General features: G+C 37.3%; 1 protein-coding gene across 5 annotated transcripts in view; it reads left to right on the top strand.

Annotated features, from left to right (window-relative positions):
- Positions 1 to 18,729, top strand: part of GRM8 (glutamate metabotropic receptor 8) — a 323,953-nt gene that overhangs the window by 246,685 nt on the left and 58,539 nt on the right. For all 5 annotated transcript variants that reach the window (XM_042018191.1, XM_042018190.1, XM_042018194.1 and 2 more), the window contains one exon: positions 10,870 to 11,006. In XM_042018191.1, the coding sequence (XP_041874125.1) occupies positions 10,870 to 11,006 (137 nt within the window). The remainder of the gene's footprint in view (positions 1 to 10,869; positions 11,007 to 18,729) is intronic.

The raw sequence follows: 18,729 nt of genomic DNA, 5'->3' as shown, positions 1-18,729 counted from the left end.
CTGTGATTCAGACGGTGATGTTTCTGCTTGATGCCTCTCTCCAAATTTTTTGTGGTAATTGAAGCGTGGCCAGAAGCTCTGTGTGTGCGCATGTGTGCATAGTTGTGTGACTTAGTCCATTTTTGATGTAGACTGCACAAAAGAAATTGAGCTACAAAATGGGTTATGGATATTTAACAGTTCCTCTTTGGAGCTTTGTCCTCTCTAAATGTCAGCATTTAAGCCCCAGCTGAAGTACTGGAAGCAAGATTGGTTTTCATCCCTGACAACTGATAGAAATCAATATGCCCTGATATACTTTTAACCTGTTTGATTATTTTACTTAACACACAGCTGATTGCACTCCAGAAAAGACAGGAAATAGTTCAATGTCAAACAGGATCTTTTTCAGCAAGATGAACTATCCTTGTGGGTGACTGAGAGTACATTGGTCATAATAATTTGCATGTGAAGCTTGGTTAGACAGAGAAGAAAATGGCATTTATGTTTCAGGTGTCTGTTAATGAAATGTTAATGGACTTATGTCTGTTATATAATGACAATCCCAATGAGACAGTGTTAAGGATGCAGATATTTCTTGCTTGAGAATTCTTAAATTATTTATGTGCTTTCAGAACATTCTTAAAGCTAATTGCTTTCGGCTGTGGGTTTGTATGTTGGGTGTTGGATATTTTTGGTAAATAAACTACACTTTGTATAAACCTTAAATAGGAAATTGTTTAGTTCCTTCATTCTCTCTGCAATCTATTATTTCAGCTATGATTATGTGCCACTGGTTTTGTTTGCCTGTTCTCTGTTAATTTTTGTTCTAGCAATATATCCTATCTGGAAAAATAATGAAGGCTGAGAAAAGAAATACCAGAATCCTAAGATATCAGTAATGATATCTGAGAACTATGGCCATGGTCTAGGACTTCCAAGAGCCTGGAGGCAGAGGAGCAAAATCACAAATAAAAGGTCTCTTGGAGTTGGCAGAGTAATCCTTGTATTGGGGATGAAGCCTGTTAGCTAGCCCATTTACTCCCTTTCCCATTTTGATGACATTTTAACAATTACTCTAAGGATGGTTGGTATTTTTACTCACCAGGATGCTGCCTTGCTCCCCAGGCATCTATTACCTGAGGCAAAGAACTTTTATTTGTCTTTCATTGGCCTCAGGAATCTATTAATGCAGAGGAGTTGCTTGAGGGACTGGACAAACTCTAAAAGCATTTGTCCAAAAGCACCTAGAAATATAGATGGCTCTTCAGATGCTCACGTTTTTTGCAGACATCCCTTGCAGCTTAACTAGTTCCTGCACATCACAATCTGTATTGATTCCTATAGTAATGTGTGGCTTTCTTTGATTGTCTTCCTTGTATGAGCCCCACTACCTTTTGGGCACAGTTTTCGCTAAGCTCCACATCTCCTTTCTCTCATGTGGGTCAGTAGCAGGAGTATTCTTCTGTAGTGGAAAGAGAAGAAATCTCTCTTTCTGAGACTGTACAGTCACTTGTGAGTTACTAATATTCACTAAAGTTTCCTTATCTGAAACACTTTATCTTAGCATCTTTTGACTTCTGAAGTTCACAGAGGTATTTATGTATCTGCTTCGCGTGTTTTCATCCTGGCATGAAGTAAATGCTCAGACTGGAGTCTGAAGTGGGACAGCTGTAACTCATCTCTGCCTTCTCATATTCAGTATAAACAAGATGATGAGTAAAGTCTGGTATCACCTGAAAGACGCTCTGTCAATTGTCAGCTTGATAGACTCTTACCTGAAACATGATGAAAAATGTGACTGAGGTCAGCAGTGCTGAAATAAGTATTTCTTTCTGGGACTAGTAAAACAAAACCAACAAAAACCCAAACCAAAACAACAAAAACAAAAAACCAAACCCCAACAACCTCCCTGCTCCCCCCAAAAAAATAAAAGGAAGGGGAGATGAAGCACAGCAACACCCCTACCAAATAGTGCCACACAGCAGGAAAAATGAACAAGTAGGGTAAGGAAGGTCCTCATCATCTCATGATAGTTAATGCTGAAGACAGATACAGGCAGGGTGCCCCCAAGCTCTTCATGCCATGTAGGTCTCAAATATATCTTGGTGTGTCCTTGTATCCACTGAGATAAACTGATGAATTATGGTCAGAAGATAATTATTCTATGCTACTAATTAGAGTTACAGGTAACAAAGTTGCAGAAGATCTTGGGCACTCCTGGGTGTCCTCAATCTCTTCTGATCTCTTTGAATGGTTTTATATAGCTACAGCATCTTGAAAGAAGTTTTTTTTCCAGAAGAATCATGATGACATAAATAAATGGTATGAAAACTCTTAATCTGGGCATATATTGTGCCCATAACATTGTTGTGTTGCTGGGGTCTGATCCTAATTTAATAGAGAAATTCATGTCTACTTAAAGTGTATTCATTTTGGTAGTACTAAAACAAATTACTTGTGGTTGTATTTGTGGAAAAGATTCCTCACATTTTCACTCCCACTTACGTCCCAGCATATGTGTAAGATACTTTTTTTTTTTTTGTGGAAAATCATAACCAGGAACTCTTCTCAGAAGGACTACAAGAAATGTGCTTGCTATTACTTGTGCTGCAAAATATATTTAAAACAAAGAATGCTCAACCATATAATTTAAAAAAAATTTTCACTGAAGAGCATTTGATACTACCCAGTCTATAATACCGTGCAAACAAAACTTTATGCATCTATTCACACATTTTTATATGAGAAATCTAACCACCCTCCTGTAACTTCCTCTTTCAGTACAAGCTGTTAGCTTGTACTAGATAATGTCATATCACCCTGCTACTATTTTTATATGTTACTAGAGTAGTATTTATCTTTCAGTTGAGTTTTATACCCTGTGTTGGTCTTTAGGGGATTGAGTGATCTGTTCCCATTGCATACAATATCCCTTCCCTGAGCTTTTGGCTTTTCTGACTTGCTGGATTCTTCAGCTGTAGAACTGAATCAATCTTCTCTGGCACACAATGTATGCTGTAGATTTCAAGACGAAATCTGTCTGTGTATTTTTTGAGTACGGAATAAAAAGAGGCTGGATTCTTTCAAATACGCTGGTAGCACTGAGCTTTTTGGCTACATGTAGGGAACAGCAAGCTTTTTGTCTCACTCTCTGCCTCCTCTCTTCTCAAAACCCCCTCCCATGTGTGGACAGAGCTGTCTCTTTTCTGGAGGTGAAAGGAACAAAGCTAAGGTGGCAGGGGAGGTTCAAAGGGGCTCATTTTCTGTTCCTCAGTAGCTCCTTCCCCATCAGAACTTCCTTCATCACATTCTTTTCCTAGGACTGATGGATGTTTCTGACAAGGCCACAGTGATAATTCCTGCCTTGCTGTATCACCTACCTGTGAAGTAGCTCATCTGCATCTCCTACTCCTCCCTGTTAGCAGCAGAATAGGGAAAGTCATTCTCATAGCATTGCCCCACCACTGGGAGGAGAGGTCAAGGCATAGTCTTGTTGAGCAGAGAACGGGCTGAATACAGACTGGGAGATATAAATACACCTTCCCAATTCTATGACACCACAGCAGGGGTCAGACTGGTGTCTGCCTATTTTAATTCCTTATCTGCCAAAATTCAAAGTTTAATCTGTGCTACGGTTGTATTACAGGTATACATATTTCCTGATAGTAGACTCAAGGTACTGTAAAGAGAGGAGCTAGAGTTCTGTGTTTTTATATTCCAGGTTTAGTTATTTGTTAGAGGGTACGAACAAAAATTTCACCACTGCAGTACATTTGCTGAGAGTGGCCAAGAGCAGACACTGGGACAGCGAATGTAGGGAACATGGAAAATGTAGATGAAGTTTTCTCCTCTAAAGTCTTGAAGTTGTAACTGAACAACTGCATGAACCAGAGTTTGCATTTAGATCACTGCTTTTAACAACCACTGTTACACCAACTAATTAATGATAGGGCAAATGGCTTTTTACTACTCCTATACTGTTGAAGGCTAGAGTTCAGTCTCATCTCTGAATTTTACTCATTTCAGGGTAAGTTTTATGAGATATGTCTCTGAGCTTAATGTGGGAAGGAGCTCTAATACATTCTGTAAGGAAAAAAGCTCTACTTTTTATTTGTTATTTTAAATACCATGTGGTTATGGTACCTGCCCTGCCTGATGTTCTTGTACAAGGGTGGAATGAACCATTCCTTTCACAGAAATACAAAATTTTATTTTTTCACTGTGCTGAGGACCAAGACATCAAATAAATTATACCCTTCTGTGCAAAATCACAGTTTAAGTTCTTGTCCATCAGCTTCAAAAATGTAAAGTTGTACTGCCTGACCTAGAATTGATTTATATCACTTTATCTCAATACCAAATTTTTTACTTTCTCTATAAGCCTTGTAAAGGGTACCACCATAATTTGTATTACATATGCCCAAAATCTGTATATAATTCATTTCTTGTAGCATTCCTAGTTTCTCTCTCATTCTGTTTTATGCATTCATACATGAACAGCCAGAATTTGCCCTGTGGTAAGTAAGATAAATTGCCTAAACATGGGCATCGAATGCCATTTAAGATACCCCAGGGTATCCATCTGGCCTCCAGCTGCTGCCTCAGAAAGGCACAGATTCTCTGTCATATGCATATTCTGCATATCTGAGTGGATGTATCCAATATCTTAGGATATTTAAAATGTCAGTAAAGGTCTGTGTTTACTGCAACTGGAAGAAATCCTGTTTTATTGTCCTAATCTTGAACTGAGACATGTAGGGTAAGCATGAAAAGAAGTCCTTTCAGATTTTGAATAGGTGTAAAACAATCTTCGTTGTTTTATTTTAGTAACCACATTGCTCATTGTTTGAAAATGTCTGCTGTGTGGAGATTGAGCAGATATCGGCTTCATTTATCACAAACCTTACATAGCTTGGTACAGTGTGTATTCTTTCTCTGACAGCCTGACATTCACAAATTAACTTTTGCTAGTTCTGATTAGTTGTTTAAAATTTTCTGTGGTTTTTTTTTTTTCCCAAGTATTAAATGTTATAACAGCCTGTATTTACTCTTTCCATTTATTCAATTTCAACCTTCTATTTCATTTGTCTCATTAACAAACAGCTTGTTTAATTTTACAGATGCATTTTTCTTCTCTGGGAACTCTCAGTACTGAAAGTTCAAATGGTTATTCTCCCTCTTTTTACTTTCATAAGAACAATTTAATTCATGTACATCTCTGTAGTACTTTTTCCTTTTATCAGCTGCTTAGAATGAAATGATCATTAAAAAAATTGGAACCCTTAACTCTAGTACTTGAGAATATTTGCGTGAAATAATGAAATAAGAGTTGATCCTATAAATCTGAGGAGTCTTTCCATAAAGCTGAATGCTAAGAGATGGTGCATTCTGAAGTTTTGATACACAATAGTTAATTGTATTATAGTGACTCCACAACTGCTTGACTTCCATTCTTCTAAGCCTACTGTTGACTCCAGGCTTACTTCTTTAGATTCACAGCAGATAAAGTAGCTTATGTGGAACAGCTCAAAGGATGAAGACTCATCTTAAGTAATTTTAATTTCAGATTAAGAAAAAAGAAATTAATATCAATCCACAGAAATCTAGTTTCAGAAATAAAAGATTTGTATCTGGTATCAAACTTTATAATGAAAGCATCTCCACCAGAGTTGGAATATTCTGTAAATGGCGGTTGTGATGCTTATCAGCACAGCCATGTTTCTACACTTTTGTCAAGGTACTGAAGTAGCAGGGCCTCATAATAAGGATTTTTTTTTAAGATTTTCATATAAGAAGAATCCAAGTGTGCTGATTTAATCGAAAAGAATTATTTTTTTTTTAATAAGGCTCAGCACTGTTCTTAAGAACTTTTATATATTAATCACTTTTATATGCACTTGGCCAGTACTATACATGAACTTGAAGTTCATAAGTCAATCCACTTCTTTTCCACTTCCTGAAAAGTAAAGAGAATTTCACTGGAAGGCATTGGCCAAGTGCATGCTGTAACCTCACAGGGATATAATATTACAGTCTGCAGAACAAGCAGGGATGTTTTAGAATCATGTGAAATGTAACTTGACAAAGTAGGCACATGAAGGATTAGGTAGTTGCTCACCAGCATCTCTAGAATATCAAGGTATATATTTAAAGATTTCTTCAGAAGAATGTGAATTTTCAAGTCCAGTGCACAAAGGACCTGCACTACAATGGTTGCTTATCAGAGGGCGTCCTCCTTGATATCTGTGTAAGGCATTGAAAATTCAAAAGGATCCATTGCATCCTTGAATCCAATTTAAAAACTTCATACATTTTACCTTTTTTTCCTTCTCTAAATAACTTTTCTGGCTAGTTTTACCTGCATTTTGAAAGGCTCATAAACAGCTGAGGTCACAGACACATTCTGAAATGTCTAGCTGAGGTGCTAGTTTAACATCCAGAGTTGTTTAATGCCAATTGCTGCAAAGTGGGAAGGAGGAGGGAGAATTTCTTTCAGTACCAGAATATTATTTTATACCTAAAAAATGTAAATATGTCCTTTGCTCAGCAAAGAGATACTTCAGAAGCAGATCTCAAAATAAGTTAGTAACTATGTCTTTATATTAAAAAACCCCAACCCAAGCCAAACCAAACTGAAAAAGATTGTCACAAAGGAGAGATGAAGAAGGTGAAAGCTCACACATGATTTTCCATAGTTAGCCAAGCTTATTATGTCGTCTGGAAATTCTACCAGGTACTTCTGTTTTAGACATCCAGAATAAATTAAAAATTTAGTTAAAATGGTGACAGATTGAATACAATTACCTGAGTCATTCATGAGTTAAAATTACACATAGCAACATAACCACATATAGGATAAAATGTGAAAAGGCTCAAAGATATAGTTTCATCACTTCTTTTTTAGCTACTGTATTAAATGATTGCTTTAAAAATATTTCTAAAATTTATATCAGTGAAATTTTTTAAAAAAAGTAGCCTGCTTTCTATTCTCTATGGTGGTCTACACTAGCATTATAGGAACATTTATCCTAAGCAAAAGTAACATTTTCCCTATGATGGTTTCCAATGAAAGTGGTTCCCAAATGAAGCTAGCCAAGTTCATTCTCTAATATAAATACCTATCCAAACACTATTTGTTGTGGTTTCCCAAAATATTTTTTAATCTAAGCTGGAGTTTATGTAGTTCTGGCTCACTACCTCAGGTCATTGTTGTATTCTGTGTTACTTTCTCTCCACAGTGTGTTAAATTTATCAGGCAGACCTCAATGATCAATAAGAGGAGGATTTAAACACTCTCTATCTTGAACTATGATGCAATTCCCTGCCATGGTAATGATACAGTGTATGTGGCAGTACCAGATATCAAGAATGTTCAGTTCTGCATATCTGGTTGTCAGAAAAAGAGGCACTTGTATACTTCCATGGCATTTGTTAGAGTGCTGTATACTGAATCCAGGTTTGCCTCCACACATGCAATTAGTTGTTATGGTCAGCTACAGTGCTTCTCCACGTGGTTTAATTATCTGATCGCTATACAGTGTTAATCAGTTTTTTCACAGAATTATGCACTTTGATGGACTATCCAACACAGTATATTTTCTTAGAAAACCTTTTCAATTTGAGGACTGTCCATTCTCAGATGAACTCAGATCATTAACCATGGCATATTTTTCTTCAGATGAGATTAACGTTTTTTAAGAATATTAATTAACCCTTGGTGGTTTGTTTATAGCCTTGAGGCATCTAGTTTATCCTACACTTTCATTTTGGCCTTACACTTTGAAGGCTCTTGCTACCATCTTGCATTCATTGTTTGGGGAACCATTAGTATAATCCACAAGTTTTCTTCAAATGCCTTTAACCTTTCTTTCCTGGTTATGCAGCTAATAAACCATTGTTTATTAGCACAATCCAGTAATGAATACCTCCTAGTTAGAGTTCATTAAATGTTTCATTCCACAATGGAATATGTGAAATATATATATGTATTCCACAATGGAATATATATATATATATATATATGTCTTAAGATATAAGACATGGATTAAAATAATAGTCTCCTTGTTAACAGAATATACAAGTTATGGCATCATTGAAAAAACACAACCAAATATACTTTACAGCCGGCACTGTGACTGTTACTGTACTTTCTATGGTCTTCTGTTTAACAAAGGGATAGTGGTTTTTCCCAGTGTTAGAGAGTAAATCTTCTGTGACTTATTCCAGCTTTTAGCAAGCCTGATTTTATTAACTTGACAAGGGTTGTTTGACTTTTGCCATATGAGAAAGATCTTGTTGGACTCAGTTGGAGACGCTGCTGAATTTAGCAAGTTGCTATGTCCCTATTGACTGTGGTGCACAGCATGAGATGCTGTTTGCTCTGGCTGAGAACACAAAAAAGATGGTTCTGGTCTGGACTAGTCAGTCTCTTTGTACATGTGTTGTGGTTTAACCCCACCTGCAGCTGAGCCTCACACAGACTCGCTCCCTCCCCCACCAGCTGGACTGGGGAGAGACCTGGAAGGGTCAAAGTGAGAAAACAGATGGGTTGAGATAAAGACAGTTTAATAGGTGAAGCAAAAGCTGCACACACAAGCAAAGCAAAATAAGGACTTCATTCACCACATCCTATGGGCAGGCAGGTGTTCAGTCATCCCCAGGAAAGCAGGGCTCCATCACACATAAGAGTGACTTAATGCCATCTCTGCAAATGTCCCTTCTTCCTTCTTCTTCCCCAGTTTTATATGCTGAACATGATGTTATATGCTAGAGAATATCCCTTGGGTCAGTTGGGGTCAGCTGTCCTGGTTGTGTCCACAAGCCCCCATCTCCTTATGCACCCCCAGCCTCCCTAGTGGTGCAGTGGGATGAAAAGCAGAAAACAACTCAAATCTGTGTAAGTGCTCCTCAGCAAGAACTAAAACATCCCTGTGTTATCAACAGGTTTCAGCACAAATCCAAATCAGAGCCCCATATAACCTACTATGAAGAAAATTAACTTTATCCCAACCAAAACCAGTACAAGATGATATTTCTAAAGCCAGCTATATATTATAGGCTCACACTCATATGGTGAGCATAATAATGTTTTAAGTTCTCATTGGTCTTAAGGGATACAAAGGACATTTCCTATTTGTTCATAAAAATGACAGTTTTTTCATGAGGTCTTCAAATGCTGCTGAGTGGAAAGATGAATTCTATTGTTACTCTAGAGTAATATTTTGAAGGTTACCTCCATAACTATATACCAAGAACAGCTGAGTATATGTTTATTGGGTGGAAAAAATTTATTGCATCAATCTGCTATGTGAGTAGTGAAGAATAATTTCATTGCTTGAAAAGTTGTAGACTAGGATTTTTCTTGCCCTTCATTCTGTCAAAAGAACTGGGAGCAAAGCATGAAGAGCTTTCAAAATTTTTTTGTTGAGTCTTTTCTATCTTCATGGGGTCTTAAGTCTTTACCACACATAATTTTTGATACTCTTCTTCCATGGTTGCTCACGTCCAATTTTTGCAGCCAGAATTTTTCTGGCAGAACTCTGAAATTGGCACAGTATTTAATGTGCCACTTGTCACTCTCAAAATACTGTTTATTTCACTGGATATCAGTTTTATATGAAAGCTGTTATACAAAATGAGAACAAAATACTTTATGGGAGAGAGACAAACAGCCATACAAGAAGAATTTATGCTGAAATCCTAGAGTGTGTAGACTGTTCCCACTTCTACTAGCTTACTTCTGCTTGATAGGCATCCAGAATTTCAAGCTCTTTTTTTTTTTCCCATTCTCTGGAAGCCACTCACAGTGGACTTATTGCCTCTAGGTGATACACTAACATGTGTTACAGTGTAGGAATTTTCTATGAACTATTTTCTTGGATGTTTACATGGAGAAGCATGAAAACATCATGGGGGCATTTTGTGGTGGTTTGTGTTTTTCCCCCAGTAAAGAAAAATTTCATCTCCAGACACTGAAATAGAACATTAGCATATGTGAATTTTTCTTCAATGGACCTCAGCTATAAATATGACTCACCTATATACAAAAATTTGGGAAAGGGGTGTAGTTTTGAAAAGTCTCTGTAGGAGTGCAGGTCCTTGATGTCACCTTGAGGGAATTCATAAAAATGTGTTCTAATTTGGCTGGTCTGGTTGCCAAGGTAGATGTGTAGTTTTCAATCTTTGAACATTTTGTTGATTGAAGTAAGAACAGAGTGTCGATTTATAACTTTTGACAGCTTCAGCAATGGTCTTTTCTGTCAGGCAGTGTCATGTATAGAGGAGAGTGCAACAAGCACAGCTGATGCCCTTAATTTATTTTGATAAAATACTTTTGCATAGGTGGTCAGTGCCAGAAACTTAGCATATTAACTGTGACACAATTTAAACATTTGCATTGCAAGGTCTTTTATGAGTATTGGTTCCTAAGTTGATGATATTAATAATATTTTTGTACTTAACAGGGAAATTTTTTAATGTAGTTCATTACAAGATTGCTACTATTTTGCCTACTACCAAGTATACACATCCTAAAGTGAAATTATGTCTTTCTTAATTTTAAAAGTAATTTCTTCACTTCTGTTTTATCCTATAATTTCCTAAAGTTCTATAATACACACACAAAACACCCCCAACCAAACAACCAAACAGCCAGAGAAAAAGACTGCAAAGGATTATATTTTAAAATTATTTTCATAGAATCATAGATAGGGTAGATTTTGTGATGATGATAATGGAATACATTTTGTCTTTGGGAGGTTTTTGAATTTATTATCATACTAGACTTGCACTATGAAGAACCTCTTCAATCTCTAATTAGTATTTTTTCTTTAATATATATTTTTAATTGCTTTAAAGGTACTTACTGCTTTTAATATTTTTTTTCAGGGAGTGCTGGAACACCTGTTGTCTTCAATGAAAATGGAGATGCTCCTGGACGTTATGATATTTTTCAGTATCAAATCACCAACAAGAGTACAGAATACAAAGTAATTGGTCAGTGGAGTAATCAGCTTCATCTAAATGTAAGTACACTATTTCCCTCAGTATTCTCCTGCTGAAACTGGCTACCCATGGCTTGGATGGGCACACTGTTCACTGGGTAAAAAACTGGCTGGATGGCCAAGCAATCCAGAGATGACAGTGAATGGAGTCACATCCAGCTGGCAGCTGGTCACAAGTGGTGTTGCCCAGGGTTCAGTACTGGGGCCAGGCCTCTTTAATGTCTTTATCAATGATCTTGGCAAGGTGATCAAGGGCACCCTCGGTCAGTTTGTAGATGAGACCCAAGCTGAGCAGGAGTGTGGATCTGCTGGAGAGTAGGAAAGCTCTGCAGAGGGCTTTGGACAGGCTGGAGTGATTGCCAAGGGCAATTGCATGAGGTTCAACAAGTTGAAGTGATGAGTCCTGCACTTGGGTAGCAACAACCCCAGGCAGTGCTACAGGCTGGGGGCAAAGTGGCTGGAAAACTGCCCAGTGGAAAAGGTCCTGGGAATGTTGGTTGACACTCATATGATTAGGAGCCAGCACTTGCCCAGGTGGCCAACGAGGCCAATGGCATCTTGTCTGTATCAGAAATAGGCCAGAAGGACCAGGGTAGTGATTGTCTCTCTGTATTTGGCACTGGAGAGGCTGCAGCTGATAGAATCATAGAATCTTTAAGGTTGGCATAAACCTCTAAAGTCAGTGAGTCCAACCATTAATCTGCCAGGACCACCACTAAATTATGTCCCTAAGGCCACATCTACAAGTCTTTTAAATACCTTCAGAGGTGGTGATTCCATCACTTCCCTGGGCAGCCTATTCCATTGCTTGAGTGTCCTTTCAGTGGAAGAATTTTTTTCCTATTATACAATCTAAACCTGCCCTGGCACAACTTGAGACCATTTCCTCCTGTTCTATCACTTGTTACCTGTGAGAAAAGACTGACGTCTCCCTGTCTACAACGTTCTTTCAGGTCGTTGTAGCGAGCGGTAAGCTTCCCTTGAATGTGACAAGATTTTGAAGTGCTGGGGCATGTCCAGAAAAGGGCAACGAAGCTGGTGAAGGGTCTGGAGCACAGTTCTTGTGAGGAGTGGCTGAGGGATCTGGGGTTGGTTATTCTGTTGGGTAGAAAAGGAGCCTCAGAGGAGAACTTATTGCTCTCTACAACCACCTGAAAGAAAGATGTGATGGGACAGGGGAAATTACCTGAAGTTGCACCAGGGGAGGTTTAGATCAGACAATAGGAAAAATTTCTTCACTAAAAGGGTGAACAAGCATTGGAGCAGGTTGCCCAGGGAAGTGGTCAACATCCCTGGGGGTATTTAAAAGATATGTAGATGCGGCCTTTAGGGACATGATTTAATGGTAGACTTGGCCATGTTAGGCTAATGGCTAGACTCGGTGATCTTAAATGTCTTTTCAAACTAAATGATTCTATGATTCTACCAATTTGATTATAATACTGATATTGGAGAATACTCATTTGAATATTAAATTAAACACTTAAAAAAGACTGATTATTTATTCTCTGTCAGTTGGCAAAATAAAGCTCTTCCTTTCTTGTGCCTTCTTTCTTCTTGTGCTATCTTCTCTGTTCTTGAGAAGTCAGTAAAAGGTAGCACAATTGCCCGAACCAAATTCTTTATATTTTCAAGTCAGATGGGTTGTGTAATTATCTGCTCCTTCAGATGATATTTTTGAATCATTTCATATCTGTTATTCCTCAGAGTGATTATTAAGTTAGGCAGGGAAATAATAATTCTTCCTTGAATAAAAGGTGTCAGACAAAATGATAGGGACGTGTAAATTGCCCAGGTATTCCAAACAATATAAGATGATGGAAATGTATTTAATAAAAGACAAGTTTGGATTCTAACCACTTCTGATTTAGTTAAAACATTGGGATGATGAACTACTGCAATAAAACTGTTCCTTGAATATAGAGGGAGACTTTAGTATTTTTCTATATGAATAACTAGGGTTTGTACTATTACTTCGTAGCAGAAGGAATAAGAAGCCGCAATTTACCCATCCTTAGATGGTGTTTCTAATTTCTGTCGTAATGTTTTTTGCAAGTTTTGGGATAGTTAAGTTCCACCTGTGCATGGAATTATATTTGGGTGGAAAATTGCCATCCCAATTAAATTCAGAGGATATATTACATAATATTTATATGACAGATAGGCATCAGGCTTTGACTTGAGAAATTTTTTGGGTCCAAGGCCCTTCTTTCTGGCAGAAGATGTCTTTATGCAAAGAGAGAAAAAGAAAAATTAAGATAATCTCTTTCCTTATTAGCTATACAGTATTTACAGGTCTTACTTGAGTTGTGTTAGCCATTTGGGTACCTCTGCAAATGTGAAATACCAATGTTGTTTTGCTAAAGGCTGATGAGAAGGACAACAGTGTGAATTGATGACTAGATCCACCAAAGGGAGCTTATGCAGTGAATTCAATCAAATCAGAAAAGGCAGGTTTCAAATATCTCTGGTTTTCCATGTGAGATGTTCCTAATGAAGAGTAACAAAGACAGTGTAGGAAAATATTTACAAATTATTCTCCTGTTCAGACTATTTTGCAATAATTATCTCAGTGCTATCCACAATAACATATATGATAGCTCCCCATTTTCAGCCACAGCTGTTAAACCACTTTAGCATATCCACCATTTAATATCTGTAACTACTTGTCAGGAACGCATTTAATTCTTCTGCCCAAATAGAAAAAAATCCTACCAACAGAAGATGTGTGTTGCAGATGGTGTGGCAGTGTTATTTCCCTTCACTAGCCTGATATCTGTCTGTTGAAAGGAATGAAAGGAAAAAACTGGTTAAACAATTTAAGATTAATATTGAACATTAATTTCTGGAAAACACTACAGTTAGACCCTTACCATAACTATTATGGAATACATTCCAGATTTTCATAATTGTTACATTTTTCTGCAAAGTTAGTGTTTATTAAATGAACTCAAAACTGATATACACATTTTGCACAAATGCTAGTACTAACATAGCAGTTGCATAGTAATATCTAAAAGCTACCTAAAACTTTGCTTCAATTTTAGTTCCATTCTGATCTGCCTTTTTTTATCTCCCCCTAAAGTGCTAAATTTTTCATTAAGCTGGTAGCTTTCAGTCCCATTATTTCTGCCTCATGTATATGTACTCAGGGGAACTCTGAAATATGATTGGATTGATGGCTACTCATATTACTGAAACCACACCATGGTAACCACATTAAGCACAAACCTAACAGGAAAGGATTTATCTAAAATGCCCCTCATTAACTCTCATTAGTTAAGGGTGTGTTAAGAGTGTTGTTTGTTTCTCTTTTTTCACCTCCATGAGCTCACGTGCTGGATCCAACTGGTTGTTCAAACTCTCAGGCAAGCTCTGTCTAGTACGTGGAGCTGTGGAGGTGTGAATGGGCCGGCACAGTGCTCTGCAGGGGATGATGCTTCTGCTCCCAGCCTTGTGTTAGGGTCCTGCTCTCGCCCCACTGCCCCGTGCTCTGCTGCAGACCCCTGCTCACACGGACCAGGGTGCACGCAGGCACACAGGACTCAGTCCCCCTGTTTCTACATTCACTAAACTCTTGCCAGGTGTTGACGGCAGTTATGACAGATGATGGTCTGCTGTGGCAAAGCTGCTGCCTCCTCTCACTAGACAAAATATATTAAAACCAAGTAATCTTTTTGAATGATTGTCAATACTCCAGATCATCATATTGCAAATTAGGTAGTGCTTTTGATTGCCAATGAATCATAGGGAACACAGTGGATGTTTTCATTAGTTTCTGTGAAAACATCTATATTTATTGAAAGTGAAGCAGTATTAAGATGGCAGAGCAATTTTTACCCTGCTGCTCTTTAAAGGAGATGCTTTTAAAATATAATACTTTTTCCCTCTGTATCCCTTCTCTTACAGTTTCCTTTTAATGAAGACACATGTAACTATGATTTTTAGTGAATGTTTGTAAACTAGATATCCTCTATAGATACTTCTACACTGGTTTTTACAGATATTTCTTCCTCAAATTGTGTGATAACATGTTGTAGCTATGATGTATTTATGATTGTGTTCATCTATACAGCTGGTATTGTGCTTCAGAACATTTATAGTTTTTATTCATCCATTTATTTTCTGTGTCACAAAAATAAATCATGAAAGCATCAGGTTTTTAGTACAGTTCAACCCTTGGAACAATTAATGTATGACAAATTAGAACATACATTCCATCCAAATAACTTAATCTAAATGTTTCCCTTTTCTACTTCTGATCTCCTCTTTCCCCCTCCTTTTCCATTTTCCTCTTCCTTTGCTAGTTTATATCAGGCTTTGACTGCAGGTCAGTTGTCTGGGCTGTGGCTTCACACCTGGTAGCCAGCCCTAGTCTGTCTCTGGTCACCACCCTCAGGATTCATGATTGCTCTCCTGATGTCTCTGGCTCCTCAAAATTTCACAGACTCTGCAAGGTCCTTGTGGTCAAGCTTCAGACTTGTTCCTTTCTTGTTGCAGTGCTGTTTTTTTTTCCCTTTGGGCAGAAAGTGCTGACTCTGGCTGCATAAAGACTCTGTATCACGCTCCCTGAGGTGCTCTTTCTCAGAAGGCTTCCCCAGCTGCAGAGACCCCTCTGATGCTGGTTTTTTCATGGAGACTTCGGGAACTTTAATGCTCTCCTTTAGGCTGACTGACCTTTTAGATTTCCTCTGAAGCAACTATAGCTTCCAGATACAGGCACTTCATGACTACTGATCAGTCCTACTCTTGTTATTCTTACAAAACAAACACACGCACAACAATGTTGATACAGTAGAGAAGTTAAATTAAGAAACAATAATGATCTTCCAAATTTAAATTTTTCATGATTCTTGAGTTTGAATAAGGTATCTCAGTCTTTGACAGACACAAGGAAACTCTGAAAGCAAATATTTAGAAATGTCAAAAAATAGTCTCAAAGAACCTGATCGTCTGATGATTCTGACCATGTAAATTTACACCTCTTTTAGTAAACTCCTTTTACTTTCCAAGGCTTTCTAACTTTAAGTGATCTTAATGTACTGGAAACAACCAAACCTTTAAAACTTTTAGTGTCATTTTAAAGGAAAAAATAATTGCCTTAGAACTTCTGATTGTTGATGATGCATTAACTGTCAGTGTTTTCTGTTGTTTACTTTCTTAATTTTCTTTTCTTCATCAGTGGAAAAGGATAACTTAATTTTCAGGGAAGTCTGATTGTTAAAATGCATTCTTCCAAAAAACATTCTGTTTTTTATAATGAATAAAAATCCAGGCAAAGGTAGCTGTTTCTGCAAAAGTTATGTTTTATTCATATTGCAACAGTATTTTGCATACCAGGTCACATATAAAAGTTCTCTACAAATGTGTGGGTTTAGCAAATTTGAGCTCTCAACCATGTAATCTCTGTACAAGGAAAGTTGTCAGAAACAAGCTTGCTTTTCCTGGCACTTATGATTTGAAATCAACTTCTTTTTATGATTAATAATGAATTCCCCCTTAGAAACTGTGTTCTGTACTGCATGTGTTGTTATAAGGGTTCGACTGAGATGTCAACTGGTGGCTTTTGTCAGTGGCAGTAGACGGAAATAGTCACAGTCCTAAAGTTTTAATAACAAGTTTCTGAGTTCCTTTCCTTAGAAACCCATTCAGTTTGTTCTGGTTCATTTCTGAACATCTTTTTTTCTCCTCTTAAAAATGCTCTATTTTTAAAGCTAAATACCATTTGGAAAAAGAAAAGCTGAAATATTAAAGAATTTTAAAATCTAATATTTGACTTTTTGAAAAAGACCCATATTTTAAATACAGTTTGAAACATTCTCAGATTGCATTTCAAGCTTATATGTTGTTTTGGTCTACCAAAATTTGTGTTTAAAAATCCCAATATGAAAAAATTTGTAGATACAAATCCATATTTTTCCAAGTTAGTGATTTTGATTGATGAGTCTTCAGGCAGACACAATTATTGGTGATTTCAAAATCACATATTTAGCTGATGCAGTTAAAATGCTCGAGTGGGTATCCACTTATGTGATACTACTCCTTAAGAAATCCAAAGCATATAAAAACCCTGCTTGTTTCCTTGGAGCTGTTCAAGGCCAGGTTGAATGGGGTCTGAGCAACATGGTCTAGTGAAAGGTGTCCCTGCCCACAGGAGAGGGGTTGGAACCAGATGATCTTTCAGGTTGCTTCCAACACAGGCCTTTCTATGATTCTGTGTTTCAAGCAAAAACTGTGAATTTTAAAGACAGAATTCACTTGTATTTGTTTTGCTGTTTGGTTTGGGTTTTTTTGTGTGTTTTGTCTTTGTTTTTGGTTTTTTTTCACCAGAGCACAAGAGGTCTGTTAAAAGAAAAGAGAGATTTTATAATAACAGATTTCTACCATTCTCTTAGAAATAATAAGATGCATAAGGTCTCAGAATTATAGAGTGTATGCACTGAGGATTTAAATGACTCAGGGGCATCCATTTTTCCATAATGATCTTGATTTATTATGAAAACCATAAATTAAAATTACACTGATGTGATGAACTATCAGAGAGACAGCCATAACCATCATCAGCCTTAAGCACAGTGATTGGTGAACTAGTAAAAATTGGGAACCTCACACTGACAGTGAGCTTCCCTGCAGGCAGCCAGATCACAAAGAGATTTGAATCAGTATTTTGAATCAGAATCTTTTCCTTTCTAGGACTCATGTCTTGTATCTAATACTGAAGGAAGCCATCAACACTGAAATTAGTCAATTGTTTTTGGAAGTTACAGATTCAAAATGCATTAGTTCCCTTTCTTGTGACATGGTAAAAGAAAATGGCTCAAAAAACTTCTGATGTTTTCTGTAACTGCATTAAATAAGATTCAAGCTTTGCTGTAGGCCACGATATTTCATTAAAGAAGTCAGAAAACCTCTTTTTTTCCTGTGGTAGCTATTATATAATTGATAGATGTTTTTAAAATGCTGAACCTAAGGCCTGTCTGTAACAAAAGAACACAATACAGTGAAATACACAACAGAAGCACTTAGTGCTGTATATGATTATAAACAAAATATGACAATCATATGGCCTGCAGGGTGTTCTTCTGCCTGCATGCAATAGGGCAGTAGAGTTCAAACTTTCACTCTACCCATGTTATCTGACTGAAAATTGTTGATGCTGGGTTAAAAGTAAAACCCAGTGAGACAAGCAAAAATGTTTTATGCTCTTCTATTCTTCTCAAAATTATACTGCTGTCTTCCTTTATTCTATACAAGGCTGAAAATAGAAGAGACTATTATGGTTTTATACTAGTTAGATTTCACAAAGCTAGTCCTGATCATAGCACTGGCCAAGTAGTATGACTCAGGATTTGTTCTGCTCTACTGTTATTGTCTTAGTTCAATATGAAAATTGTATCTGCTAAGGACCAGTGCTAGACTAAAGAGATAAGTCAACAGTAGGCTACAGCAGATGCAAAGTAGAGACAAGAAAAAAAATTCAAGAAATGTGGAATAAAATTGAGATTTTATGATTTTGAAAGGTGTGCCAGTTTGGACAAATTTGGAGGAAAAATATGCTCTGATAGAAGGCAGGTTACAACCAACCTTCCCCCACTAGCTTCAGGAAAAAAGAAATTTTCCCACTTCTGCCCTGGCAGCACGAGTGCGTGAATTGAAGGAGCGCAAGTCCCAGAAAGGAAGTTCTACCAAAAAGGAAGTAGCTCCAGTTGCCCGTAGCCAAACTGCTTGAAAAGCTTGCTTGGTT

The sequence above is a fragment of the Corvus kubaryi genome, unplaced genomic scaffold (assembly GCF_017639235.1).
Source record: "Corvus kubaryi isolate FWS band 111438036 unplaced genomic scaffold, C.kubaryi_AGA036_p1.0 137, whole genome shotgun sequence".
In the NCBI taxonomy this organism is placed as follows: domain Eukaryota; kingdom Metazoa; phylum Chordata; class Aves; order Passeriformes; family Corvidae; genus Corvus; species Corvus kubaryi.
Note: the sequence above shows the minus strand (reverse complement) of the source record. Positions and strands in the feature narration are given on the sequence as shown.